The sequence below is a fragment of the Nothobranchius furzeri genome, chromosome 5, assembly GCF_043380555.1.
Source record: "Nothobranchius furzeri strain GRZ-AD chromosome 5, NfurGRZ-RIMD1, whole genome shotgun sequence".
Taxonomy (NCBI): Eukaryota; Metazoa; Chordata; class Actinopteri; order Cyprinodontiformes; family Nothobranchiidae; genus Nothobranchius; species Nothobranchius furzeri.
Window position 1 is genome coordinate 17,476,937 of NC_091745.1, and position 24,176 is coordinate 17,501,112.

General features: G+C 41.8%; 2 protein-coding genes across 2 annotated transcripts; one reads left to right on the forward strand and one right to left on the reverse strand.

Annotated features, from left to right (window-relative positions):
* Positions 1-514: 514 nt before the first annotated feature.
* Positions 515-5,337, reverse strand: rnf25 (ring finger protein 25). Its single transcript, XM_015976076.3, has 10 exons — positions 5,048-5,337; positions 4,762-4,833; positions 4,217-4,313; positions 3,824-3,891; positions 3,664-3,733; positions 3,513-3,584; positions 3,234-3,380; positions 3,077-3,166; positions 2,868-3,005; positions 515-1,446 (listed from the first exon to the last, which is right to left on the reverse strand). The coding sequence occupies exons 1-10, from the start codon at positions 5,158-5,160 to the stop codon at positions 757-759; spliced, it is 1,557 nt and encodes a 518-aa protein (XP_015831562.3). The 5' UTR covers positions 5,161-5,337; the 3' UTR covers positions 515-756.
* A 371-nt stretch (positions 5,338-5,708) lies between these two features.
* anapc2 (anaphase promoting complex subunit 2) lies at positions 5,709-24,039 on the forward strand. The gene is made up of 14 exons (XM_015976082.3): positions 5,709-5,990; positions 6,514-6,763; positions 6,933-7,254; positions 7,333-7,465; positions 7,531-7,750; positions 9,502-9,621; positions 9,924-10,041; positions 14,900-15,078; positions 15,154-15,295; positions 15,435-15,510; positions 15,587-15,790; positions 15,902-16,034; positions 16,183-16,424; positions 23,620-24,039. Exons 1-14 carry the CDS (start codon positions 5,892-5,894, stop codon positions 23,827-23,829), a joined length of 2,448 nt encoding a protein of 815 aa, XP_015831568.3. The 5' UTR covers positions 5,709-5,891; the 3' UTR covers positions 23,830-24,039.
* Positions 24,040-24,176: the final 137 nt, after the last annotated feature.

The window sequence follows — 24,176 nt, forward strand, 5'->3', positions numbered from 1 at the left end:
AACTTGTACTTTGAACTGATACATTTTCAAAACTAAAGTTTTACGTGTTTTTGAGGTCCTACTAACCCAGTATAGACGGGAGAAATTAAATCCAAATAAATGCTCAGGTCTCATGAGAATTTTAAACATCAAACCAGATAAAACAGCTCAGTGTAAATGTAAAGTCTCCCACAGGTATCCACTATATTCAAAATACCAATTTAGTTAATAGTGGTTTCTGGAAAACTTACATGATGTTTAAAAATTATACTTTTCCCTGATTTAATTCTACAAATGTTCTAATTGCATATGATCATGGTGCATGCAGCACGGTATTAAGAAAACAGCTGCATGTGAAAGTAACGTAAAAGGCGTTAAAAATAATAAATGTCAGAGTCTTTATACTTTGGAGTAAATTTAAAACATTTGTGGTTTGACCATGTTTACATCACATAGCAAAGCTCTTCCCACTAAATCAACAAAATAAAAATGTGTTTAAATGTTTAAGCAGGAAAGCAGACACACAGTCGCAGGATGACATCCAGATAAATTTAATTCATAGTTCTTTAAGTCAGATAACATCACAACACAAAGCAGCGACCATCTGTATGTGACGTTCGAGAGCATTAAAGTGCAAACCAGACACCAGGATGATGGAGACAAACGGGAGGGTGAGAGACCAGGGTGGAAGTCTTTTCTGTTGCAGGGCTTAAATCTAAGCAGACTGATAACGGAGGTGCACAAATACGTGTTCTCTGACCCTCCTGTTGCCCTTTGTCATACCACCTCCTCTCTTCCCTGCTCCACCACCTGCTGATGAAACCCCCTGCTGTGGTGACCCCGGCTGGGTCTGCCTCCACCACCTTCACCTCCCCACAGATTATTGGCTCCTCCGTGACCTCTGGGGGCTCGACCATCCAAGTAGTGATGTGGAGGTCCAGGAGTCCTGAAATGTGGGCCAGGTCTGTGAGGACCCCTCCTCCTTCCACGATGTCCACGACCGCCTGCAGAGTTTCCTCCATCTTTTGGGCATTCGACTTCCAGAGCTGACGGATGTTTGGCTCGGTGGTTCGGAGAGACCTGCCTCTCCGGTTGCTCTGCAGAGATTTCTCTGCTCATCCTGCTCCTGCTCTGATGTGACTCCGGGTTTAGTTGCACCTGTCGGCTTTGATCTCCCCGAGCGTCAGTTTTGATTGGTTCTTCAGTGCAGTCCGAGGACAGGCAAAGCTTCTCTAGCTGCACTCTGATGGGGGCGCCTCTCCTCTGATGAGGTCTGGACCTACCCCCTCTTCTTGGCCCCCTCACGTGGTTCTGACCCTGACGCCTCTGACCCGGAGTGTCTCCACACTGAGGCAGTCCAGGAACAACTTGCTCCACCTGGACACCAGCCTCGTTAGAGGAGGGGGGCCCTGGGAGGCCAGGAGAAACATCAACCTCCAGGTTTTCATTTTCAGCCACAGGTGGAGTCTGCAGGAGCCAACACACACATCGTAACGTGACACTGAGTACAAACAGAGTACTATTTTTATTTTTAAAAGAAGAAAAAATCTTTAAGAGCAAAGACTGGAAGGAGCACCTGAAACATCAAGAGAACTCACGAGTCACGATCATCTTGAAAAATCCTCCAAATACATGAAGATTTGACTAATTACTGCTGTGAATCACCAATGACCAACAGTTTTCACACCTTCTCTGTTCCAAACCGTCCCGTTTGCTCTGACTTCTAATCAGCAGGGGTTCATCCACAGAGCTGCAGCCCAAAGGAGGCATTGAGTTTCAACCATTTAAAGACTCAGCTACATCTACATGGACACAGAAACTCCCCCACCAGGCCAGTGTTTGGCTATAGCATCGTCATCATCATCATCATCATCATCATCATCATCACACGCTCGTTTTATTGCACATCCCTGACTAGGTTTGCTAAACTTTAACTTGAATGGCAAAAGAATCAGAACAAAACCATCTGAGCGTGGGTGAGCGTCACAAATACGTTCAAAAGATCCTTTTAAGAGGAAAAAAAATCAAGTCTAACTAATGGAAGCAGATTTTTACCACTGCAATGATGAAAATACATCCCTATGTGATGGATCAGTCAAACGTTATCTATCTTATACTTGCACTGGCAGAAATAGGCTTCCCTACACAAAGGTCAGCTACCCTAAAGCTGGGCGGACACTGTGTGACTTTTCCACTCATAGCACGCAGCTTCAGCTCAAACTGTACGACTTCCTTGCAGGGCAGATCTCACGAGTCATGCGCTCACACTGCACGTCTGGTAGCAACACGTCGGCCCTAAAAATATGCTAAAAATAGCAGTTTTTACTCAACACGTCAGACTTTTTTGTCTTGTTTTGCCTGTTGTCCTTCGGGAGTGCTGCAGGAGGACACACAGGGATTTATGGGGGTTGGATGAGGAAAACGAAATAAAGTAAATCTGTGTTTTGTGATCAGTTTAATTTGACATGAACACGACAAACCACCTAGTTTCACAATCCTTGTGAGTAAAAAAACGAGTAGAAACAAAAACGAACAGCGTGTGTTATAGGGAAATAGCGAGCGGTGTTGATGCAGGATTGCGTATGCGCCGTGAGCGGTTCTGATACTTTTTGGGTCGCAGCCGCTCGCAGCGCCGCTTCAGCAGTGCGATACCCTCACGAGGGACGAGCGAAATATTAAACACACCAGAAGTCCGTGCAAGCTCACGATTGCTGATCGGTAGCTGGTCACGTGGTGTTAATCGCCTCTCGACGCTACACGACGCTCGGCGCAAAACTCGCCCCGATCTCGTGGATTCTCGCATGAGTGGAAAATCGGCTCAAAAAAGTGAAAAGGTCACACAGTGTACGCCCGGCTTAACATTCTTTTGAGTCCGACTTCATTCTTACCTCGTGGATATGAATCAAAAAGCGATTTGACTCCACCTCAGGGTCGATGATCCCACCTTTAGATCTTTGTTTCTCCAACAGCTTCTGGAGCTCACGCCACTTCTGCTGAAAGTCTGACCCGACCGCTGCCTCGTCGAGCTGAGAGGAGAAGCCTGTTAGGTTTCTGTCACTGATGAGGGGCACGTCAGGTCTGTAAATCAGAGTTTTACCTCAGGCAGCTGTGGTGCAGGAGATGACAACAGCTGATCGATGTCATACATGAGAGGCTCTCGGCACACCGGGCACAGCACAGTCAGCTCCTGTCAGACAATCAGAGTAAGGACTCAGGAGACCTTGGACTTTGGTTGGCGTGTGCCGATTTGTGACCTGATGGTCGGTTTTGTCCCTGGTCTTGTCCTCCTCCAGCTCCCTCCTCCTCTGGCGGAGCTCCCTCTCAGAGTGACTGGCGTAGCGGCCGAGACAGTGAGAGTGGAAGTAGTGATAGCAGCTCGTCTTGGTGAACGCCTCGCCCTCCTGAGGGAGCACAATTCATGAAGAGTGTTTATAACCGACTGTTAAATCTTTGGATTAAAGTTCAGACGCCAAACGAACAGCACAGATCAGAGCAAATGGTCATGACAGGCGGGCAGATGGGAAACAGCTTACCTTAAAATCATACAGGCAGATGACGCAGTTTCCATGAGGAATGTTGCTTTCAGTCAGGATCTCTTTTGCTTTCTGAAGGAGAAAAACAGTGAAGAAAATCAGTGAACAGAGAACACGGAGTATTATATAACAGGTGGATTCATGTTCTGACCTCGATGAGCTGGTATAAGACTGGTGAACCGAGCCACGACTCAGCCTCCAGCTGAAGACATTTTTGGACGCTGAGCAGAAAAACTCAGATTTGTAAAAGATTTTAAGCAGAATGTGGGCAGTTTCTTTGGAATGAAGCTGTGAATAAAACATCGTGTTACCTGCTGAGTATATCGTCAGAAAGCCCACGGGGGTTACGGATGGAGATGACAGGAGATGATGAGGGGTACTGAACCAACAGAGACAGCAGAGTGAGTCAGATCCAGTTAGAGAGAGAACAATGAAATAATGACTTTGTTAGTCTGGAGCAGGCTGTAGCCTGTTGTAATCTAAAGGGCACGAGTCATAAAATGTCGTGTAATAATATTATACAAGACAAACACCGAAGGTTATGTTTGCCCCTAGAGAGGCACTAGCTTCTGAAGCCAAGACATGTGCTTAGTTTGTTTTCCAAAACAAATATCACATTTTTTGGTTTATTATTAAAAATGTGTATGATCTACGTCTGCACTAACCGTTGTCTGTGCACACACATGAGGTAACCTCGGACATACCTGCTGATTGAGGGTCAAAGTCAGAGTGAGTCGGACAAACTGAGACACAGAGTCCTCCGCCGTGGATGGGTACAGAACCAGACTCACCTCCCAGCTCCTGTAGCAAAAACACAACAGCAGACACACGAAGGTAGTTAAAGCCCCACCAAATTAAAATATGTTTCTAGACATTTCTGCTTAGGACCAAATGAGAACCACTATTGTCTACTCAGTTTAATGAATACACTGGCTGCACTTTCCAATTCATCACTCAGTCATTTCCTGGAAAAATAGATACTATTATGTTTGTTTTGATTGCTAATAATTTTTTATACAGATGCATTTAATTCTGGTTGACTGTCATTAAATTAAACCCATGGTAAGAGTTAAAAAATATATATACATATATATAACATAATCAGCTGAGTTTTTTCCCATCAAATAGATTTGGGAGACATTCTTATCCCTTTGTTGCAAATATTTAACGTCTTCATATCATTATTTGCTCACATATAACCCAACCAGTGATTTATAACACAAAGATGTTCTGAAATGAGCAGATTTACCCCTCGTCCCTTCTGTCCACCTTCAGCTCGTCCAGATAGATGGACTGCAGAACCTCGATCTCAGACTGAACACTGTAAACAAAAACGGTTTTCGGCTTATTTACTGTTTTTAGCCTGGCCCTTTTGACGTAACCTGTTAGCTTCCCCTTCAGCTAGCTACAACACCTACGACATTTCATCCGATTGTACCGAGAACAGCAAACCTTAATGTGCGGGAGCGTGCGGGTAAAATTCAAAGCGTGTCATGAATATTTTGAAGGAATTTTTGCCATATCAACAAACTCACTCGTACTCGGTTGCCATGATGATGTCTCTGCTGCTAGCTGCTGCTAAGGCGGATACGGTTTTCACACAACCTGTCAAAATAAGAGACACGACGGCGTTTAAAAGACATGTCATGATCCAGTTTTTAAAAATGTTTATTTATTTATTTATTATTTATAGCTGTATTTGTGTGCATTAAGCATCTATGGTCTAAGGAGCTTTGTCTTCAAGCAACTCAAAGAAGTCCAGACGCTTTTCTTTCAAAGCTCCTTAGACTACAATGACCTGGATGACTGAGAACCTTCACAGACATTAAGCATCTATATTACTCTCTAAGATATGTCGAAATATTTATTGATATTAACATCCGTTTCGAAAGATTTTATTTAAATTTTATACAAAAATAAGTACAGTTTCATAACATTTGGCCTTTACTGACACCTGGTGGAGTTTGTATAAGCAATTTTGAAATGTTTTATTTTGTAGTTCAGTTCTGTCAACTTGTGTCTGTGGCCGGCTGTAGTGATTATTCTAACCGCTAGAGGGGGCGAGTAAACATTAAAACCGATTCAAACTCAACAAATACTTTTTACGGACGGTACCTGCAGGGGGCAGTGTCCACCCCTGTAGCATGTAAGTGATAAAAAAAAGTAGAAGAAGTCAACCCGCCATACCATGTTCATATCTGTATTGTAAATTACTATTTGCTTGAATGGAAAAGTTATTATTTAGTAAACTCGTTGAAACACGGTTGAGACACGGGGCATGCTTTTTACACATAGCGCCGCGGTAAGACAAGACATGCTGAGGTTTAAATGCTGAATCTACAGGAGCCGGTTCGGCATTTGTGAAGAAAGTGTCATAAAATGGAGGAAATGATGATGGAATCGGATTCGGTGGAAATGTCTGAGCCCGGAGCGCTCCAGGGGCTCGCTGAGGCGTGGGAATCCGTGACTGCAGCTTTGGTGAGTGGGTCAGAGCCTCGGACACGAGCAACCAAACACTGAATGAAGTGCTGTCACAAGACTCCATTCGTAAATCACACGATTGAATGATGTTTTGGATTTTACATTGGTTTATTAAGGGCTAGACACAAAACTGGCGTTATAAATAGTCAGCAGGAGTATTCGGTGGATTTCGGCTTACATTTGTTGACGTCATCGTGTTTACTGACAACTTTACTCCATGCAAAGAAAAATGGGTTGACTACTAACAACTCAATATTCATAAGTTTGAGTCAGCCATTTAGTTAAAAACAAACACAAATGACATGTCGAAAAAGGCTTATATTAAACACCTATATTATAATAAAATGTGTATTTTATGTTGGAAATGATTTTGCTCTTTTACTCAGTTCTGATTCCATCTCTCATCCATTCCTACATTAACCACCTGCCCCTGAATACCAGACATCCAGCAGCCCTTTTCTGGTTGGAGATGATTCTGTGGTGGATTTCATACCACCATTCTGTTTGGGTCCTTCTCTAGGTGTCTTCTGGATGCCCGGTGTCTGACCAGAGCCTCTCTGACTCCTTGCTTCTGCTCTGCAGTCATGGTTTGGGCCGACTGCTCGGGATCTGGCTGCTGGAAACTTTGCAGATGCGCCTGTCGTCCTCGGTGGTTCCAGAGTTCTGGTCTTGCCTGAAACAGCCGGAGAACGAGCTGGAGGAAAAAGATCGAGCATGGGTTCTCCTCACTGCTTTTAGGACTCTGTTGGACCGCCTGGAACCTTTTCTGAGCAAGTAGAACAAATACAGTAGTGATGACCTTGTCCTTGAATCTTTAAGATTTTATTCCAACTTCTAAAGTTGTTTGGATTTTTTTTGCTTTCCAGACTTTCACTATATTATTTTGTGGATAAAACCAAAGAGGAACAGGTAATTAGTTTCCCATCTCCCTCCATGCAGGTGGTTTGGAGAAGCTTGGGGCGTGGCAGGATGAGGGTCGTGGTGGTCTGTGTGGTCCAGGTCCCAGTGGCCTCCAGGAGCGAGCCTTCACCACCATCAGAGCCCTCCTGCTGTTCTCTCCTCCCCCCATTCTGCAGGAGCGAGTGCTGGAGTTTTACAGCAGGACTTTCTCCGTCTACATGAAACTGGAGGGCAGCGATGAGGATGTGGCCGAGGCTCCAGACAGCCCCAGTGGAGGGTCCTGCCCAGGGTGTGGGGTCCCGGTCCTGAGGTGCTGGTGTCAGGAGGCCCTGGAGCAGCTGCAGGAGCTCAGCCACATACTGTGAGAGGATCTCACTGCTGATTGTTTCTGCTGTTGCTTCGTCCGGATGAATGTTTGATCAGCTGTTTGTGTTTGTAGACTGAAGCTACAGCTGCTGGAGTGGGTCAGCTCAGAGGCCATCACCTGCATCCTCCACAAGCTCATCGAGCAGCGGATGGAGCAGCATTGCCGGGGCGAGTACGAGCGCTCCTTCTTGCTGGACTTCCAGGAGGTAAAACCCCTTTTCCACCGTTTCCTCTCCTGTCTTCATGTTCTGACGCTCTTCTGTCCCTGCAGTGGCTGGAGCTGGTTCTTGGCTGGCTGAGCAAAGTGTTCGCCAGTGAGGTGGACGGAGCCACTCCTGTTCCTGCTGCTCCCAGTGGTCCCATTCAGTCCAGCATCCAGGGCACCCAGCCTGCCAGCTCCATCATGAAGCAGTGGAGATGCCACATGCATCAGTTCTTCTGCAGGATCTACGTCAACATGAGGATCGAAGAGCTCTTCAGCATCATCCGAGGTGAGACCTGAGGAGAGGAGGTCATGTTTTATCTTCATTATGTGGCTGATGCAGTGATGGTTTGTTTGTGTTTATAAATAAGGTCAGAACGTTAAACCTGCTTTCTGAGGCTTTGTGTTTAACGTTATCAGAGATCTTCTGTGTTTCATCAGAGCAACAAGCAACCATCTGGTCATTTAGAGATAATTTAAAATGTTTAAATTTTTATTGTTTTAAATTAAAGGGACTGTACGGAAGTGTGACAGCCAAAACATGTATAGAAATAATAAATGTCTTCTTCATACATTCTCCTGCAATGCCCTGGTCCTGTAGAATGAGCCCTGGCATTTTTACTGTGATTGCCTGTTTTTCTGTAAAATCACAGAAAAAGAGAGATGCTCGGGTCGAGCAGGCTGCTTCATGCGCGTTCACGCTCAGGCATAGCCCGTAGCATTTGCTATCCGTAGCTTTAGCAGCAGAGAGAGAGGCAGTGCCAACTTCCTAACGCCTAGTAACAAACCTAGCTATATTTCTGAGGACCCTTAGCTACTTTCTGTAGAACTTTCTTCTAGATATTTCCTGCAAATTAGCAACAAAATAGCCATTTTCGCTTCGAACCGTTCTTTGAACGTTTCAGCTGTCATCAAGGATATAAAAGTTATAGATACTGTGAATGTTACTAGAGTGTAGCTCACCTTGTAAGATGTCTGACTCTCATGCAGAAGACCCGGGTTAGATTCTGGATGTGAACATAGTTTATTTAGAGTTTATTTTTTACATTAATGGTATATTTTTTACAGTAAGATGCCCAAATTTGTATTTGAGACTCGCCGAACGGCATTGAATTCACAGATAAAAAAGATGTGGGTTCAACTTTCATTTTGGAACAATTTTTCAAGCAAGGAAAGGGAATGATCTGAGCATGCAGGAGGACTGACCCATCATAAACCTTTGTCGGCTGTGCTGAAGAGAAAGGTACAGAACCACATTATTTAATTAATTAGCTGCACGTTCTTCTGTCCTCACACACACACACACACACACACACACACACACACACACACACACACACACACACACACACACACACACAAAAGGGACTGTCTCAGCTGTTATTTTCGTTAAGGAGTGTGCACGTACAGCATGCGCGCCTCGTGCACGAGTCTACTATTGAAGCTGCCGTTATGCTTTTGGCCTGAGGGGGCAATCGCGAGCATAAAAATTAAAAACTCCGTCAAGTCCCTTTAAGAAACAAAAATTGGAATAAAAATCTTTATTACCAGGATATTTCCTTTCAGTTGTGATCAGAATAAATTCAAAATATTAATTTAAGACTTCATGATCTAATTTATTATTTGTCCTTAAATCTGCTTCCTACAATCTACTTTTATGATGAAGAAGAATCTGACATTTTCAGTTTCTGGCTTGTTCACGTCTGAAAAACAAAACCCGTGTGAGGTTTCTGGTTCAGCACAGAGAGACGGGACGGATGAGATCTCAGAAATGTAACCTAGATTCTGTCTGAGACCTAAAACTGGTTCTGAGACGATGATCGTTCTCTGTCTGTGTCTCGGGTTTTAAACTAAACCAGGAGTTTGTTTTTATTTATTGTTTGTGTCTGAAAATTTTCATTTCTCTGTCCTTTTCTGTTTAATAGAAACAACCCAAAGATTCAGTAAAGTTCTGTCATCAAAGCTGACCTCAGGCTGGAAATGGGTCAGATTTATTCCCCTGTGGTAAATCATGTTCTCTCCTTGGTTTCTGTTTCCCAGATTTTCCGGAATCTAAAGCTGCCATCGAGGATCTGAAGTTCTGCTTGGAGCGAACCAACCAGAGGCAGCAGCTCCTCGTGTCGTTGAAATCAGCCTTTGAAAGCCGCCTGCTGCACCCAGGTCTGTGTCAGTGTGAAGGACATCGACTGAACTCTGAGATCAAACTGCAAAGTTCACGTTGGGTTAAAATAAAAGACTAAAAATGCACCAAAACCAAAGTGGTAAAAAATAAAAGGCATTAAAATGCTGAAAAAGAAGCTTTTCTGAATAGAAGGTAAAAAACTGACCGGTTTAGATTTCTAAAACTGGCTGTTTATTAACAAACAAGTGGAGAGCTAAAAGCATTTCTTTGTTCCCGTCAGAGAAACGTTTCCTTTTTATCAAGCCCACGTGTTTTATGTGGAATCTGTTTGTTCTTCCAGGCGTTCACACGGCCGACATTCTCACCGTTTACATCTCAGCCATCAAAGCTCTCCGAGAGCTGGACCCGTCCATGGTGATCCTGCAGGTGGCCTGCCAGCCCATCCGTAAATACCTCAGGTAGGTCCGGTTCTTCCAGCGCTGCTTTAGTCTACCATCACCACTTGGAACAGTTCAACCTTCTGATGAAATACTTCTGATAGAACAACACAGATCTTGTTATAAATTGTTCGTTCTTTAATAAAAGTCTTTTTTTTTTCACTACACCCACTGTGTTCTTCTGATTCACATTTTAATTTACACTTTGGAGGTTTTTTTTTCAACTATATTTTCATTTATTGACATTAAAATAAAAATACAAAACTAAATTGCTAAAAGCCAAAATGAAAAAGGGGACAGAAAGAAGAAAAACGTATGTTATCTGCCCCTTTTAACTAAAATAGCAATAATACAAATGAAACAATCATATGATTCTTAAAAAAATATGAACAATATAGTTTCTGGACTGGTTGGCCGACACAACCTCAACCCATGAACCGAAAAAAAAGAGAAAAAACAAGTTGCACAGAAAGAAGCACAAAGTTATACGCATATATACCTACATATATACTTACATATATACACATATATACTTACATATATACACATATATACCTACATATATACTTACATATATACACATATATACCTACATATATACTTGCATATATACACATATATACCTACATATATACTTACATATATACACATATATACTTACATATATACACATATATACTTACATGTATACACATATAGACTTACATATATACACATATATACCTACATATATACACATATACACCTACATATATACACATATATACTTACATATATACACATATACACCTACATATATACACATATTCACCTACATATATACACATATAGACTTACATATATACCTACATATATACACATATATACTTACATATATACACCTACATATATACACATATATACTTACAGTACATATATACACATACATATATATACACATATATACACATACATATATATACACATATATACATACATATATACACATATATACCTACATATACACATATATACCTACATATACACACATATATACCTACATATATACACATATATACCTACATATATACACATATATACCTACATATATACCTACATATATACACATATATACCTACATATATACTTACATATATACACATATATACTTACATGTATACACATATAGACTTACATATATACACATATATACCTACATGTATACACATATATACTTACATATATACACATATACACCTACATATATACACATATATACTTACATATATACACATATATACTTACATATATACACATATATACTTACATATATACACATATACACCTACATATATACACATATAACCCTACATATATACACATATAGACTTACTTATATACACCTACATATATACACATATATACCTACATATATACTTACATATATACACATATATACCTACATATATACACATATATGCTTACATATATACACATATATACTTACATATATACACATATATACTTACATATATACACATATATACTTACATGTATACACATATAGACTTACATATATACACATATATACCTACATGTATACACATATATACTTACATATATACACATATACACCTTACATATATACACATATATACTTACATATATACACATATATACTTACATATATACACATATACACCTACATATATACACATATACACCTACATATATACACATATAGACTTACATACCTACATATATACACATATATACTTACAGTACATATATACACATACATATATATACACATATATACACATACATATATATACACATATATTCATACATATATACACATATATACCTACATATACACACATATATACCTACATATATACACATATATACCTACATATATACACATATATACCTACATATATACTTACATATATACATACATATATACACATATATACCTACATATATACCGTAAATCCTCTAATACAGGCCCGGGCCTGTATTTGACTCAAGCTCATCAAGCTCCAGGCCTTTGTTGGAAGGAGGGCCAGTATTAGAGGCAGGCCTCTATTTCTATTTGAGCAAAATGAACTAATGGTTCGTTGGAGTTTTTGACAATTAATATTGTGCCCACGTTTTCAAAGTTAAACACATTTCTTTTAACAACGGTAGTTTCTGCTTCAGCCCTCTCCCCCCTCCCCCTGCGCAGCGGCTGCAAACTCACTGATGCGCCTGCAGCCTCTCGGAGTTCCTGCTGCTCTAAACATTAAAATAATTAATTCATTTTCTGTTCCTCACTTCTGATTACCTTCAATGGTGTCTGTTTGTTGCAACCACCAGGTACAAAAACTAACTTGTTTTTATTTGACTATTTTTTTGTCCTGCCTGTTTATTATCTTCCTGCATCTCCTCTCAATCCTAAAGAGAAACTGCTACCTGGGTTCATATATATTCACCTTATGAGTTACCTTTGAACTGCAGTTCTAAAAGATCTACCGACCGCAAAAACAGCAGAGTGCTCGCTGCTTGCCGGCCGCATCAGTGATCGGTGCGTCACCGGATGACAAGTTGATGCGCCCCGCTCCACAGCGAAACGCATCAGGCGCAAATAAAAGACAGAAAACATCAAAGGAAATGAACCGACATGAACGATCGCGTGTTAAATAATTTGGCAACACCTGATTGTTACTGTGGCTGTGCTCAGGAGGCAGATTACCGACCTCAAAAACAGCGGAGCGCTCCCTGCTTGGCGGCCGCATCAGTGATCGGTGCGTCAGAGGACAAGGTGATGTGCCCCGCTCCACAGCAGCGAAACACATCAGGCGCAAATAAAAGACAGAAAACATTAAAGGAAATGAACCGACATGAACGATCGCGTGTCAGTACCGACGCTCTGGCACAGCTCGTTGCCCCCCCCCCCGAGCGCAGGAGCTTGTCACCTGCTGATAGCAGGCTGCTGTCTTTTCCGAGGGCTGCATCTTGCCGGTCATTATCACGTGACAGCGACTAGTCGACGACAGGCATAAAAAGTCACTATAGTGAAGTAGACTAGTTCATACAACCCCTAGTGCTCCCCAGTGTTCTGCAGCGCACGTTCTCTTTGAACTTGATATCAAATTTTCGCCTCCTCTTCATTTCCGCACAGTTAAAGTTACCCTCGCGGTCTATCACTGGCAAATCAAAAGTGAGACGATGACACAACCGCCCCCCGTACTTGCTTGTTACCACATTCCACCTGGCCACAATAAGAGACCGGCCATTATTCACCTCCGCCGACTCCGACACCGGCCAAAATTGGAGACCCGGCCTTTAATTGAATACCGGCCTGTATTAGAGGATTTACGGTATACACATACATATATACCTACATATATACACATACATATATACACATACATATATACATATATACACATACATATATACACATACATACCTACATATAAACACATACATACCTACATATATACACATATATACCTACATATATACATACATATGTACACATATATACATACATATGTACACATATATACCTAAATATGTACACATATATACCTAAATATGTACACATATATACCTAAATATATACGCATATATACCTACATATATACGCATGTATACCTACATATATACGCATATATACCTACATATATACGCATGTATACCTAAATATATACACATATATACCTACATATATACGCATGTATACCTAAATATATACACATATATACCTACATATATACGCATATATACCTACATATATACGCATATATACCTACATATATACACTTATATACCTACATATATACACTTATATACCTACATATATACATACATATATACACATATATACATACATATGTACACATATATACCTACATATTATATACACATATATACACATATGCATACACAGACTTGTTTCCTTTTCCCTTTTTTTCTTTCACCCCCCCATCCCCCCTCCCCTCACGCGTTTATGTAACAGATCTATAAAAGTGAATCATTTCATTTTTTATCTCTTTTTTTTTTGAAAGTCAATATTGTTTTTGCATTCTTGATTTCAGTATTTAATTTATTCCACATTTTAACTCCATATATGGACACACAATGTTCCTTTATGGGTATCCTATGTGTAGGTATATTAAATAATTCATGTCCTTTTAAATCATATTTACTATGTCTCTTTGTAAATCTTTTGATTAAACCTGCAGGTGCGTAACCTCTGTTTGCATTATACATCAATTTTAAATATTGTAGTCCACCAGATCATAGAATTTTAGTGTTTTTAATTTTATAAATAATGGATTGGACGGATCTCTGTAGTTGCCCCTTGTGATTATTCTTATTGCTGTTTTCTGTAAGATGTAAATGGAATTTGTGTAAGTTTTATATGTTGTTCCCCAGATTTCAATGCAGTAGTTCAGGTACGGTACGATCAGTGAGTTATATGACAAATATAGGGAATTATTATCAAGTAACCATTTTGCTCTATGTAACAGTGCAATAGTTTTAGATATTTTAGTTTTGACACTGTTTATATGCAGCTTCCAAGACATTATTTCATCAATGATGACTCCCAGATACTTGACTACTTTAACTCTTTTAATATTAATCTCATCTATATTTAATAACATTTTATCATTTGAATATCATAAAACATGATTTATCACTGTTTAATGATAGTTTGTTCCATCGTTTTAGAAGTTCCCAGACGATGTTCAGAAAGTTCTGACTCTCAGATTGTTCATAAACACATTCCTATGATCCACCAGCGCCTACATCATCTCTGACAACAGGAACCAGAGTTTACTAGAAGCTATTGAATTGTGGATGCGGTGAAATGAGGAAGCTGCTGCATTTCTTCGTGGTGTTTCAGGACTCGAGACGACACGGTGAGACAGATCGTTGCTGGGCTCACAGGAGACGCTGAAGGCTGCGCCGATCTGGCCTCCGAGCTGTCCCGAGGAGACCCCGTCACTCTGGAGATGCAGGACAGCGATGATGACGGCAACGACCCTGAAGACTGGACTCCAGACCCGACCGATGCTGTGCACGGTCAGTGAAATCATCGTGCCAATGTGTGCACGTGTGTGCGCGTGTCCACTTCACACAAGTTTTCTCTGTTTTTAGATAAGATGGGTTCGAATCGTCGCTCATCTGACATCATCAGCCTGCTAGTCAGCATCTACGGCAGTAAGGACATCTTCATCGATGAGTACCGAGCCGTGCTGGCTGACCGGCTGCTGCACCAACTCAATTACAACACCGCCCGGTACCGCCCGACACACAGCCTTAATGTTCTACCTGAGGGACGCTGTCCCAAACCTTTGCCTCTGAACTGTTTTTACCCTTTGGACAACAGCCAGACCTCTAACCTCTGAACTTTCCATCTCTGTGGGACATTTTTCCAGGGAGATCCGTAACGTGGAGCTGCTGAAGCTGCGGTTCGGAGAGTCCCACATGCACCTCTGCGAAGTCATGCTGAAGGTAACCAGACGGCAGTTTTTATTCTCACGGTGACAGCTCGCCCTGGTGTCTCAGTGTCTCCGTTGTGATGCTGCAGGACATGGCTGACTCTCGTAGGATCAACAGTCACATCCGTGAAGAAGAGTCGAGGCTGAGCGAAGAGGAGCAGCTGCCGCTCAGTCTGTCAGCCATCATCCTGTCGTCAGAGTTCTGGCCAACGCTGAAGGAGGAGAAGCTGGAGCTCCCTGCTGTCGTCTGTCAGGCCATGGAGGCGTACACACACAGCTACGAGAAGCTCAAGGTGCGTTCGCCAGCAGGTTTTCGGTTTAAATTCCACTCCTGTTATATTCCTGTTCCTGGAGGATTTAGGAAGTCTGTGGTCGGGTTTTATGTTGGTCGTCTGTGATTTCAGGCCATGAGGACTCTGAGCTGGAAGCCTCACCTCGGTTCTGTCACTCTGGATGTGGAGCTGGAGGACCGGGTCCTATCCCACCTCACGGTGTCGCCGATCCACGCGGCCATCATCTTGCACTTCCAGGAGAAAAGTAGGGTTTTAAATTCCCCGCTCAGCTAATGTTTCCTTTTGTTACATTTGAGCCTAAAACCCGTTCTCTGGTTCTGGTTTCTCCATGGTCACCTCGTCCTCCGGATGCTAAATCCCGTCACTGAATTAGTCCTTTTGTCTCCCGTTAGGCTCTTGGACCCTGGAGGAGCTGAGCGTGAAGCTGGGCGCCCCGAAGGAGCTGGTCCACAGGAAGCTGGCCATGTGGCAGCAGCATGGAGTTCTGAAGGAGGAAGCAGGAGGGCGGTACTGTGTCCTGGAGACCCGCTCATCTAGAGAGAAACTGGACCGAGGCGTGATGCTGATCGACAGCGACGAGGAGAGAGACTCCAACACCACCACCCAGTCTGAACAGAGAGAGGAGAAGCTGCAGGTCTGCTTCTACCTGCTTCTTCTTTTTATTCACTTATTTTTCCCAACATTTTCCTGCCTTTTATCTCTTCTTTGCCTCTTCTAGGTTTTCTGATCCTTCCATTTCATTTTTTCTCATTCTAATCTGTTCTCTGTCTCTCTTCTTGATTTTTTTCTTCTTCTTCCCGCTCTAATTTTTAACTTTCAGGATTTCTGTTTAAGCAGGTTCACTGAAAGCTGAAACCCCTATGATCCGCATTAGCTCAAACCTTCCATGATGATGAAAACACACACCCTGACAGATCTACATCACACTGACACCTAACATTCATGGACTCGCCCATCTTGGCTTGTAGTGGGAAGGCTGTTGCTTAGCAGGTTTAGCGTCCAGGAAACAGCAGAGAATGCCCCGGCTAGTAGAAGCTAACCATTAGTGTTAGCAACTCCACCACACATCAGAACTCCTCCAGGCTTGTGTTATATGTGAAGGTAAGGCCTCAGTGTTGCAGAGCAAACAGATTCAGTAGTAGAGTCATGCTGTTAGCCAATCAGAGGTGAGATGTTTAAATATCAGTAAATAAGACTCTAAATCCTGTCGTCTGAAGCTATTTTCTCCTTAAAGTGAGGGTCAAGACTTGGGTGGGGACATATTTCATCCACACTTCCTGTTAGGAAAACGCTTCTGAAAGCCACACTGAGGCTGTGGTAGACCGCACCCCCCTCAACCCTCGCGTGTGCTGTCGGAGATTCTCAATCTTAAAACTAGCTGTTAGCGAGACTTCCGGGTATGGCGGCGAAGCGAGTGGAAGCATAGTCAGGAGCTCAGCGAGGGTCCAGCATTTCCCCATTTTTTCAACTACGGATAACATCAGACTTCGATAAATATATATGGGGAAATACAAAACTAAAAAGATACAAACCACAGAAAGGAAAACCGACGAAGAGAAGGACGGAATGGCGACGAGGGAAGGGAATGAAGACGCCCAAAACACGATGGCCACGCTTCAAGCTAGCATGGAGGCTATCCGGGAGGAAATCATGGCTAGCCACGTAGATATGAAAAAACACTTCAGCGAAGCTTGGGAGACGATGAGAGTTGACATGAAGCAAGAGCTGGGGAGTTTTAAGGACGAGATCAACAAGAAGATGGATGAGGTGGGGGCCAACTTAAAAAGCGCGGAGATGAGAGTGGAAGAAATGGAGCAAAGAGTGGGAGAGGTGGAAGAGTGGAGCGCTAATGCTAAAGATGTGCTCCTTCGGACCGTAGAGGAACAACAGCGAATGCTGGCCAAGCTAACTGATCTGGAGACCCGGTCACGGAGGAACAACCTTCGTATATTTGGAATACCAGAGGACCGGGAAGCTGACAACCCGACTGAATATGTGGAGAAGCTCTTAAAGACTGAACTAGGTATGCAGAATGCAGAGTTGGGGATACAACGATGCCACAGATCACTCGGGCAGAAGCCTCCTGCACACGTGCCCCCCAGATCCATGATTGTGTGTTTCCTTGAATATAACATTAAAGAGCAAGTGCTGAAGAAGGCATGGTTGAAGAAAGATATACGAATAGAAGGACATCGGATTTACATGGATCATGACTACCCGATAGAAATCATCCAGAAACGAAAAGAATATGCCCCGTTACGAAAAATACTGAAAGAAAAAGGCATAAGATTCCAGACACCCGCCCCAGCAAGGCTCCGTGTCTTCTACAAAGATGGTCCAGTTACCTACACGAATGTGACATCAGCAAAGCTAGATCTTCAGAGGAAGGGCCTGCTGAAAGGAGGAGAAGATGAGGGATCTGGAGAACCGTCCAGCAGGGGACCAGCTCAAGGGACGAACGGAACTCCAGCAAAGCCAAAAGACAATTCGTGGACGGTCAGCGGACGAGAGCGAGGACGGGGAAGAGGCGTGGATGTTCAGGGGGCTCGGGAAAAACGTACACGTTTTCACCACCCATCCCAACTGAGAGACTGAAACTGGTTAAGAGGTTGTGAGTAAACATTCCGTTTAAGGTTGATTAACATAGGCAAAGAAACACTGTTTGAGGGAGTGAAGATAAATAATATTTAATTTTAAGATGCAGACTAGGATTGTAATCGTGTTCACTTATCAGTAGACAGCTGTGGTTTGACGAAAATTAATAATTGGACCGCTGGACGGAGAAGAAGAGAGTGCATTGTCACCATCTACAGGGAGACAGGATGGTACCAGAGCAGACGTCACACTCCCTTGAGGGGCCCTCTACAGAGAGAATTCCCCTCATAGTTTTAGAAGTGAATTTCTTACTTCTTTCATGGAAGTCATGTTCAAATGTATGTTTAGTTGTTGTTCGTTATGGCACAGGTTGTTGTTGTTTTTTTACGGGTCGGGTTGATCAGTGCAGGGAGAGCCTATTTTGTAAATGTTGTTTTAAGAGAACACCATGTCATTTCAGGAATATAACATTGTATCATTAAACGTCAACGGGCTCCATAACCCCATTAAGAGGAAAAAGTGGCTACTAAGATGAGAAGGGAAAAACAAGATATAGTTTTTTGGCAGGAGACACACCTAAACAATAAGGAACATGAGAAATTAAAATGTTTGGGGTTCAAACAAATATACTACTCATCATATGGACAGAGACGTGCAAGGGGAGTGGCAATATTGATTGGAAATAAGACTAACTTTCAGTTAACTCAACAAATAGGGGACAGAAAAGGGCGATATGTTATGGTAGTGGGGCAAATTGATCATAAACCAGTGACTCTACTAAATGTTTACAGGCCGCCAGGCAATGATCAAGAATTTATTAAGAGATTATTTAATCTGATGGAGGAACACACTAAAGGAACCCTAATCTGTGGGGGGGATTGGAACGTACAACTACAGCCCCATTTAGACACCAACAATAAGACTAAAAGGATGAATCCGGAAACAAAAACAGTTAAAAAACTTCTTCAAGAAGGAAACATGATAGATGTCTGGAGGGAGCTGCATCCCAAGGAAAGGAGTTACACTTTTTTCTCATTTCCCCATAGAAAGTACTCCAGATTGGATTATTTCTTTATGACTAACACCGATAGACATAGAATCCTCAGATGTAAAATAGGAGTAAGAGATATATCAGACCACGCAGGGATCTACCTATCTATACATCTAGAGACTGAAATAAAACAAACTAGCTGGAAGTTGAACACAAGCTTGTTAAATGATCCCCAATGTATACAATTCATAAATGACGAGTATAAAAGCTATTGTGAACTAAATAATAATGAAGAGGTATCCCCTAGTATTGTATGGGATGCATCGAAGGCAGTAATAAGAGGAAAATTGATCATGTGGTCCTCGAACAAAAAGAAAGAGAAACATAAACAAATGAGTTATTAGCCAAATTAAAGAACTTAGAGACTAAGCACGCCACCGTTAAGGATCTACGAATATTGGAAGAGATTAATTTAACAACACGGGAATTAAATGATATATATGACAGACAGGAGGAATTAAAAGCTAGATTTGTCAAGCAAAAATACTATGATTATGGCCCTAGGGCAAAGAAATTATTGGCTTGGAGAACTAAAAAACAGAAAGAAGAAAGAGGAATTTATTGTATTAAAGATGAAGAGACTCAAATGCTGTGTTATACTGCTAAAGAGATACAAAACTCATTTGTAAACTATTACAAAACACTATACTCGCAGACCCGAGAGGTCGACCCTCTTCATATTAAGAAATTTTTACATTCTTTGGACCTACCTAACATTGGGAGGGAACAAAATAAAAAACTAATGCAACAGATTACTAAACAAGAACTGGATAAAGCCATTGCAAAGACAAAAACAAATAAAATGCCGGGTACGGATGGTTATACATCAGAATATTACAAAATCTTTAGAGATCTGCTCTCACCACTATTATTGAACTGTTTCAACTAAGTTTTAGAGGGAGGGGAGCCACCACCATCCTGGAGACAGGCAATAATTTCAGTGATCCCGAAGGGGGGTAAGGACAGAAGGCACTGCAGCTCATATCGACCAATTTCAATTTTAAATATGGATTATAGACTTTTCACCTCGATAATAGCAGACAGACTCAAAAATATAATACCTGAAATTATTGATGAGGATCAGACAGGATTTCTCAAGAACAGACAGATTCAAGACAGCGTAAGACGAACCCTACATATATTAGATTATATGAATAAAACCCCAAGCAAGTCAGTTGTCCTGAGCCTGGATGCGGAAAAAGCCTTTGATTCTGTCCGATGGGAATACCTTTTTCTGGCTATGGAACGATTTGGGTTCGTAGATTCTTTCATTCAGATGATTAGGAACCTATACTATCAACCCTCAGCGAGAATAAAAATAAATGGGAGTTTAACTGAAGCGGTAGGACTGGAAAGAGGTTGTCGACAGGGATGCCCGCTCAGCCCAGCCTTATTCGCCTTATTTATTGAACCACTAGCACAAGCCATTAGGGAGGACAACCAAATTAGGGGGATGAGGATAGGGAGGACAGAATACAAGATAGGTCTCTACGCAGACGATGTTCTACTGACTCTCGGGGACCCAGAAAAAAGTCTGCCCAATCTATTGACAAAGATGGAAATGTTTGGCGAACTCTCTGGATATAAAATAAACATCCAAAAAACTCAAGTGATTACATATAATTACACACCTACGGCAAGGATCAAAAACATATCCAGATTTAATTGGAACAATGAAATAATTACATATCTTGGTATTAAGATCCCCAAAACACTGACAGACATCTATGAAATAAATTACTCGCCAATTACAAGGGAGCTAAAAGAAAACATCAAAAGATGGAGCATACTGCCACTTGACTTATATAATAGAATCGACATGATCAAAATGAATATATTGCCTCGACTTCTTTTCCTCTTTCAATCTATACCGGTTCATATACAAGCTAAACAATTTGCACTGTGGAACAGAATGCTCTCGGGATTTATATGGAAGGGCCGCAAACCTAGAGTTAAATACACAACACTACAACTGCCTAGGGAGAAGGGTGGACTTTCCCTCCCAAACTTAGAAAGTTATTTTATAGCAGCACAATTAAGATATTTACTCTATTGTTGTGACCCATTGTATGAGGCAAAATGGAAAGATTTAGATATGACACAATTAAAATTACCACTACAGACAATATTAGGAGATAAAAAATTATATCTGGAAAAGAAAAAAATGTTAAATGAATGGACTAAAACACCTTTAAAGATATGGTTTGACAAATGTGAGAAACATAAATCAGAAACCAACATAAAACAACTTAGATGGGTCACAAGCGATAGGGAATTCTCCCCGGCACAAATAGATGGCCGCTACGTGGCATGGTCGACAAAAGGGATCGGACCATTTTGCTCAATAGCAGGGAGGGATGGACTACATAGTTTTGACAAATTAAGGGACAAATATGGTTTGGAAAACCTGGATTTTTTTAGATATCTCCTGGTCAGGTCTTATTACAACAGTAACATAAAAAACACGGAAGAACAGAGGGACGGCCTAGTTTCCCTTATAAAAGAGGCATATCAAAGTAAGATTAAAAACAAACAAATTGCTAAACTTTATCAGAATCTACAATCACTCAAAGACCAATCAACTAATTATATAAAAAATAAATGGGAAAGGGAAGCACAAATCACCATATCGGATGAAAGCTGGGCAACTATATGTGAAACACAGAGGAAAACTACCAGTTCGGGTTACTGGAGGGAATTCACTTGGAAAATTTTTATCAGGTTCTTTATAACCCCTAAAATAAAATGCAAACAGAGAGGCCAACAGAGAGAAGGACATTGCTGGAGACAATGTGGGGAAAACATGGCAGACCACTTCCATATTTTTTGGAAATGCCCGGTAATTCAGCCATATTGGAGGGAGATGGTCGACACAATGACAGTCGTGACGGGTTGTGAGGTAGTTAAGGATTTCTGTACTGTTTACCTGGGTGATATCCCATCAGTAGTCCCCACAAGAGACAAATATTTAATGAATATCATGTTGGCAGCAGGCAAAAAAGCGCTTACCAGGAAATGGCTAGAGAAGAATGCCCCAACAAGTAAAGACTGGCAGGGAATAATCGAGGAAATATATAAGATGGAAAAACTGACAGCCCTTTTGAACCTTAAATTAGATCGTTTTCATAAGAATTGGGAGAAATGGGAGAGATTTACTCACAGCAACAGCACGCAATGATGGAGGGCAGGTTGTATAACTAAGATTTAGCCTACTCGCATATGTTTACTGGATGTGGAAGAGCCTGTTGTGGATACGAACACTTTATAATGGACTGGAAACACCCGGTAAGAACGTCAGAGGTGGAACATTAAGGGCTACATAGACCCCGACATATGGACAAAACCAGAGGTCATGGGACTCTGAAGAGAAGAGAGGATGGCTTGCCCGGAACAGGGCGGACCTGACGGTTCCACTGTGCCAACTGTTATTGTTATTGTTGGTATATGTTTTATGTACCTTAACAAAACTTTCAATAAAAAGAAAAAAAAAAACTAGCTGTTAGCAAGCGCGTGCACGCAAGCACACACTCACACAGGACTTACCCCTCAGGAGAAAAGCAGACAGATTCTGCAGCATGTTAACCGCCATCATTAGATGAAAAGGGGAGGAGGGCATTTTCTTCAAGGAGGTGAGCGGCTCAGAGGCTGAGCCAGGTGGAGGTGCGGCTGCCTCACCGGTGCAGCCACGTAGTAATTTGCTGACGTCACGTTTTTCAGCTTAGCCATCAGCCACAGCTGGTTCTACACAAATGTGGAGCAGTTTTAACCTGAAGATGGAGATAGAATTATGGTTTTGGGCTGAAATATTACATTTAAAATAAGTTGCACCAAACTGCCACACTGATTACACATGTGTACACAGCACCATTAGACACATCTATACAGGTTAGCAGCAAAAAAACGTTAATTTAGGCGTTACTTGCTCTTTAAGCTGACTTCTACGTCCTCAAAGAGGCACACCGGAGCGTTTTTCTCCAGAGAACAACTTGGAAGGCATTCATTCCTACTAGAGACCACTGCAAAGACAAAAAGCAGCCAAAGCAGCTGGAGAACAACAGATCCAGGCCATGTTTAAAATATTGAAAGGCGGTTTGACTGCTCTTAAAAGGATCAAACTTTAAGCCAGAGCTACAGACATCTGTATGCTGAGGTTCTGATACTGACTGGTTCTGTTTGTCTGCAGCTGTTCTGGGCCTACATCCAGGCCATGCTCACCAACCTGGACAGCATGACCCTGGACCGAATACACTCTATGCTGAGGATGTTCGTCGCCTCGGGACCTGTCGTCACGGAGATGGATATCAACGAGTTGGAGGCCTTCCTTCAAAAGAAGGTCAGAGAGCATCAGCTGATTGTGTCTACAGGCATCTACAGACTCCCGAAGTCCAACTGATGGAGTTGGTGTGGCATTCAAGTGCTTTTTCTCACGATCAGAGACGTCTGTAAAATGATGCCGGCAGCTAAAATTGGTCCTGCAGGTTCATGAAGTTTCTACTGAAAGTCTTGTTTTTTTATGGTTTTGAGTGCAACATGAGTCACAGCAGTGATGTTGCTGCAGGAGGAAGCAGCACTGAGCTGGAACAGAGAATTATATTTTCTGTCTCGCCTCTGATGTTTTCTTGGTGTTACGTTCCAACTTTGGAGTCATTCATCAAAACGAAGAGACTTGGAAATGTTCACACAGGTTAAAAACAGGACCCAGTTCACCCACAGCAGTTTGATATATTCACATTGTAATAA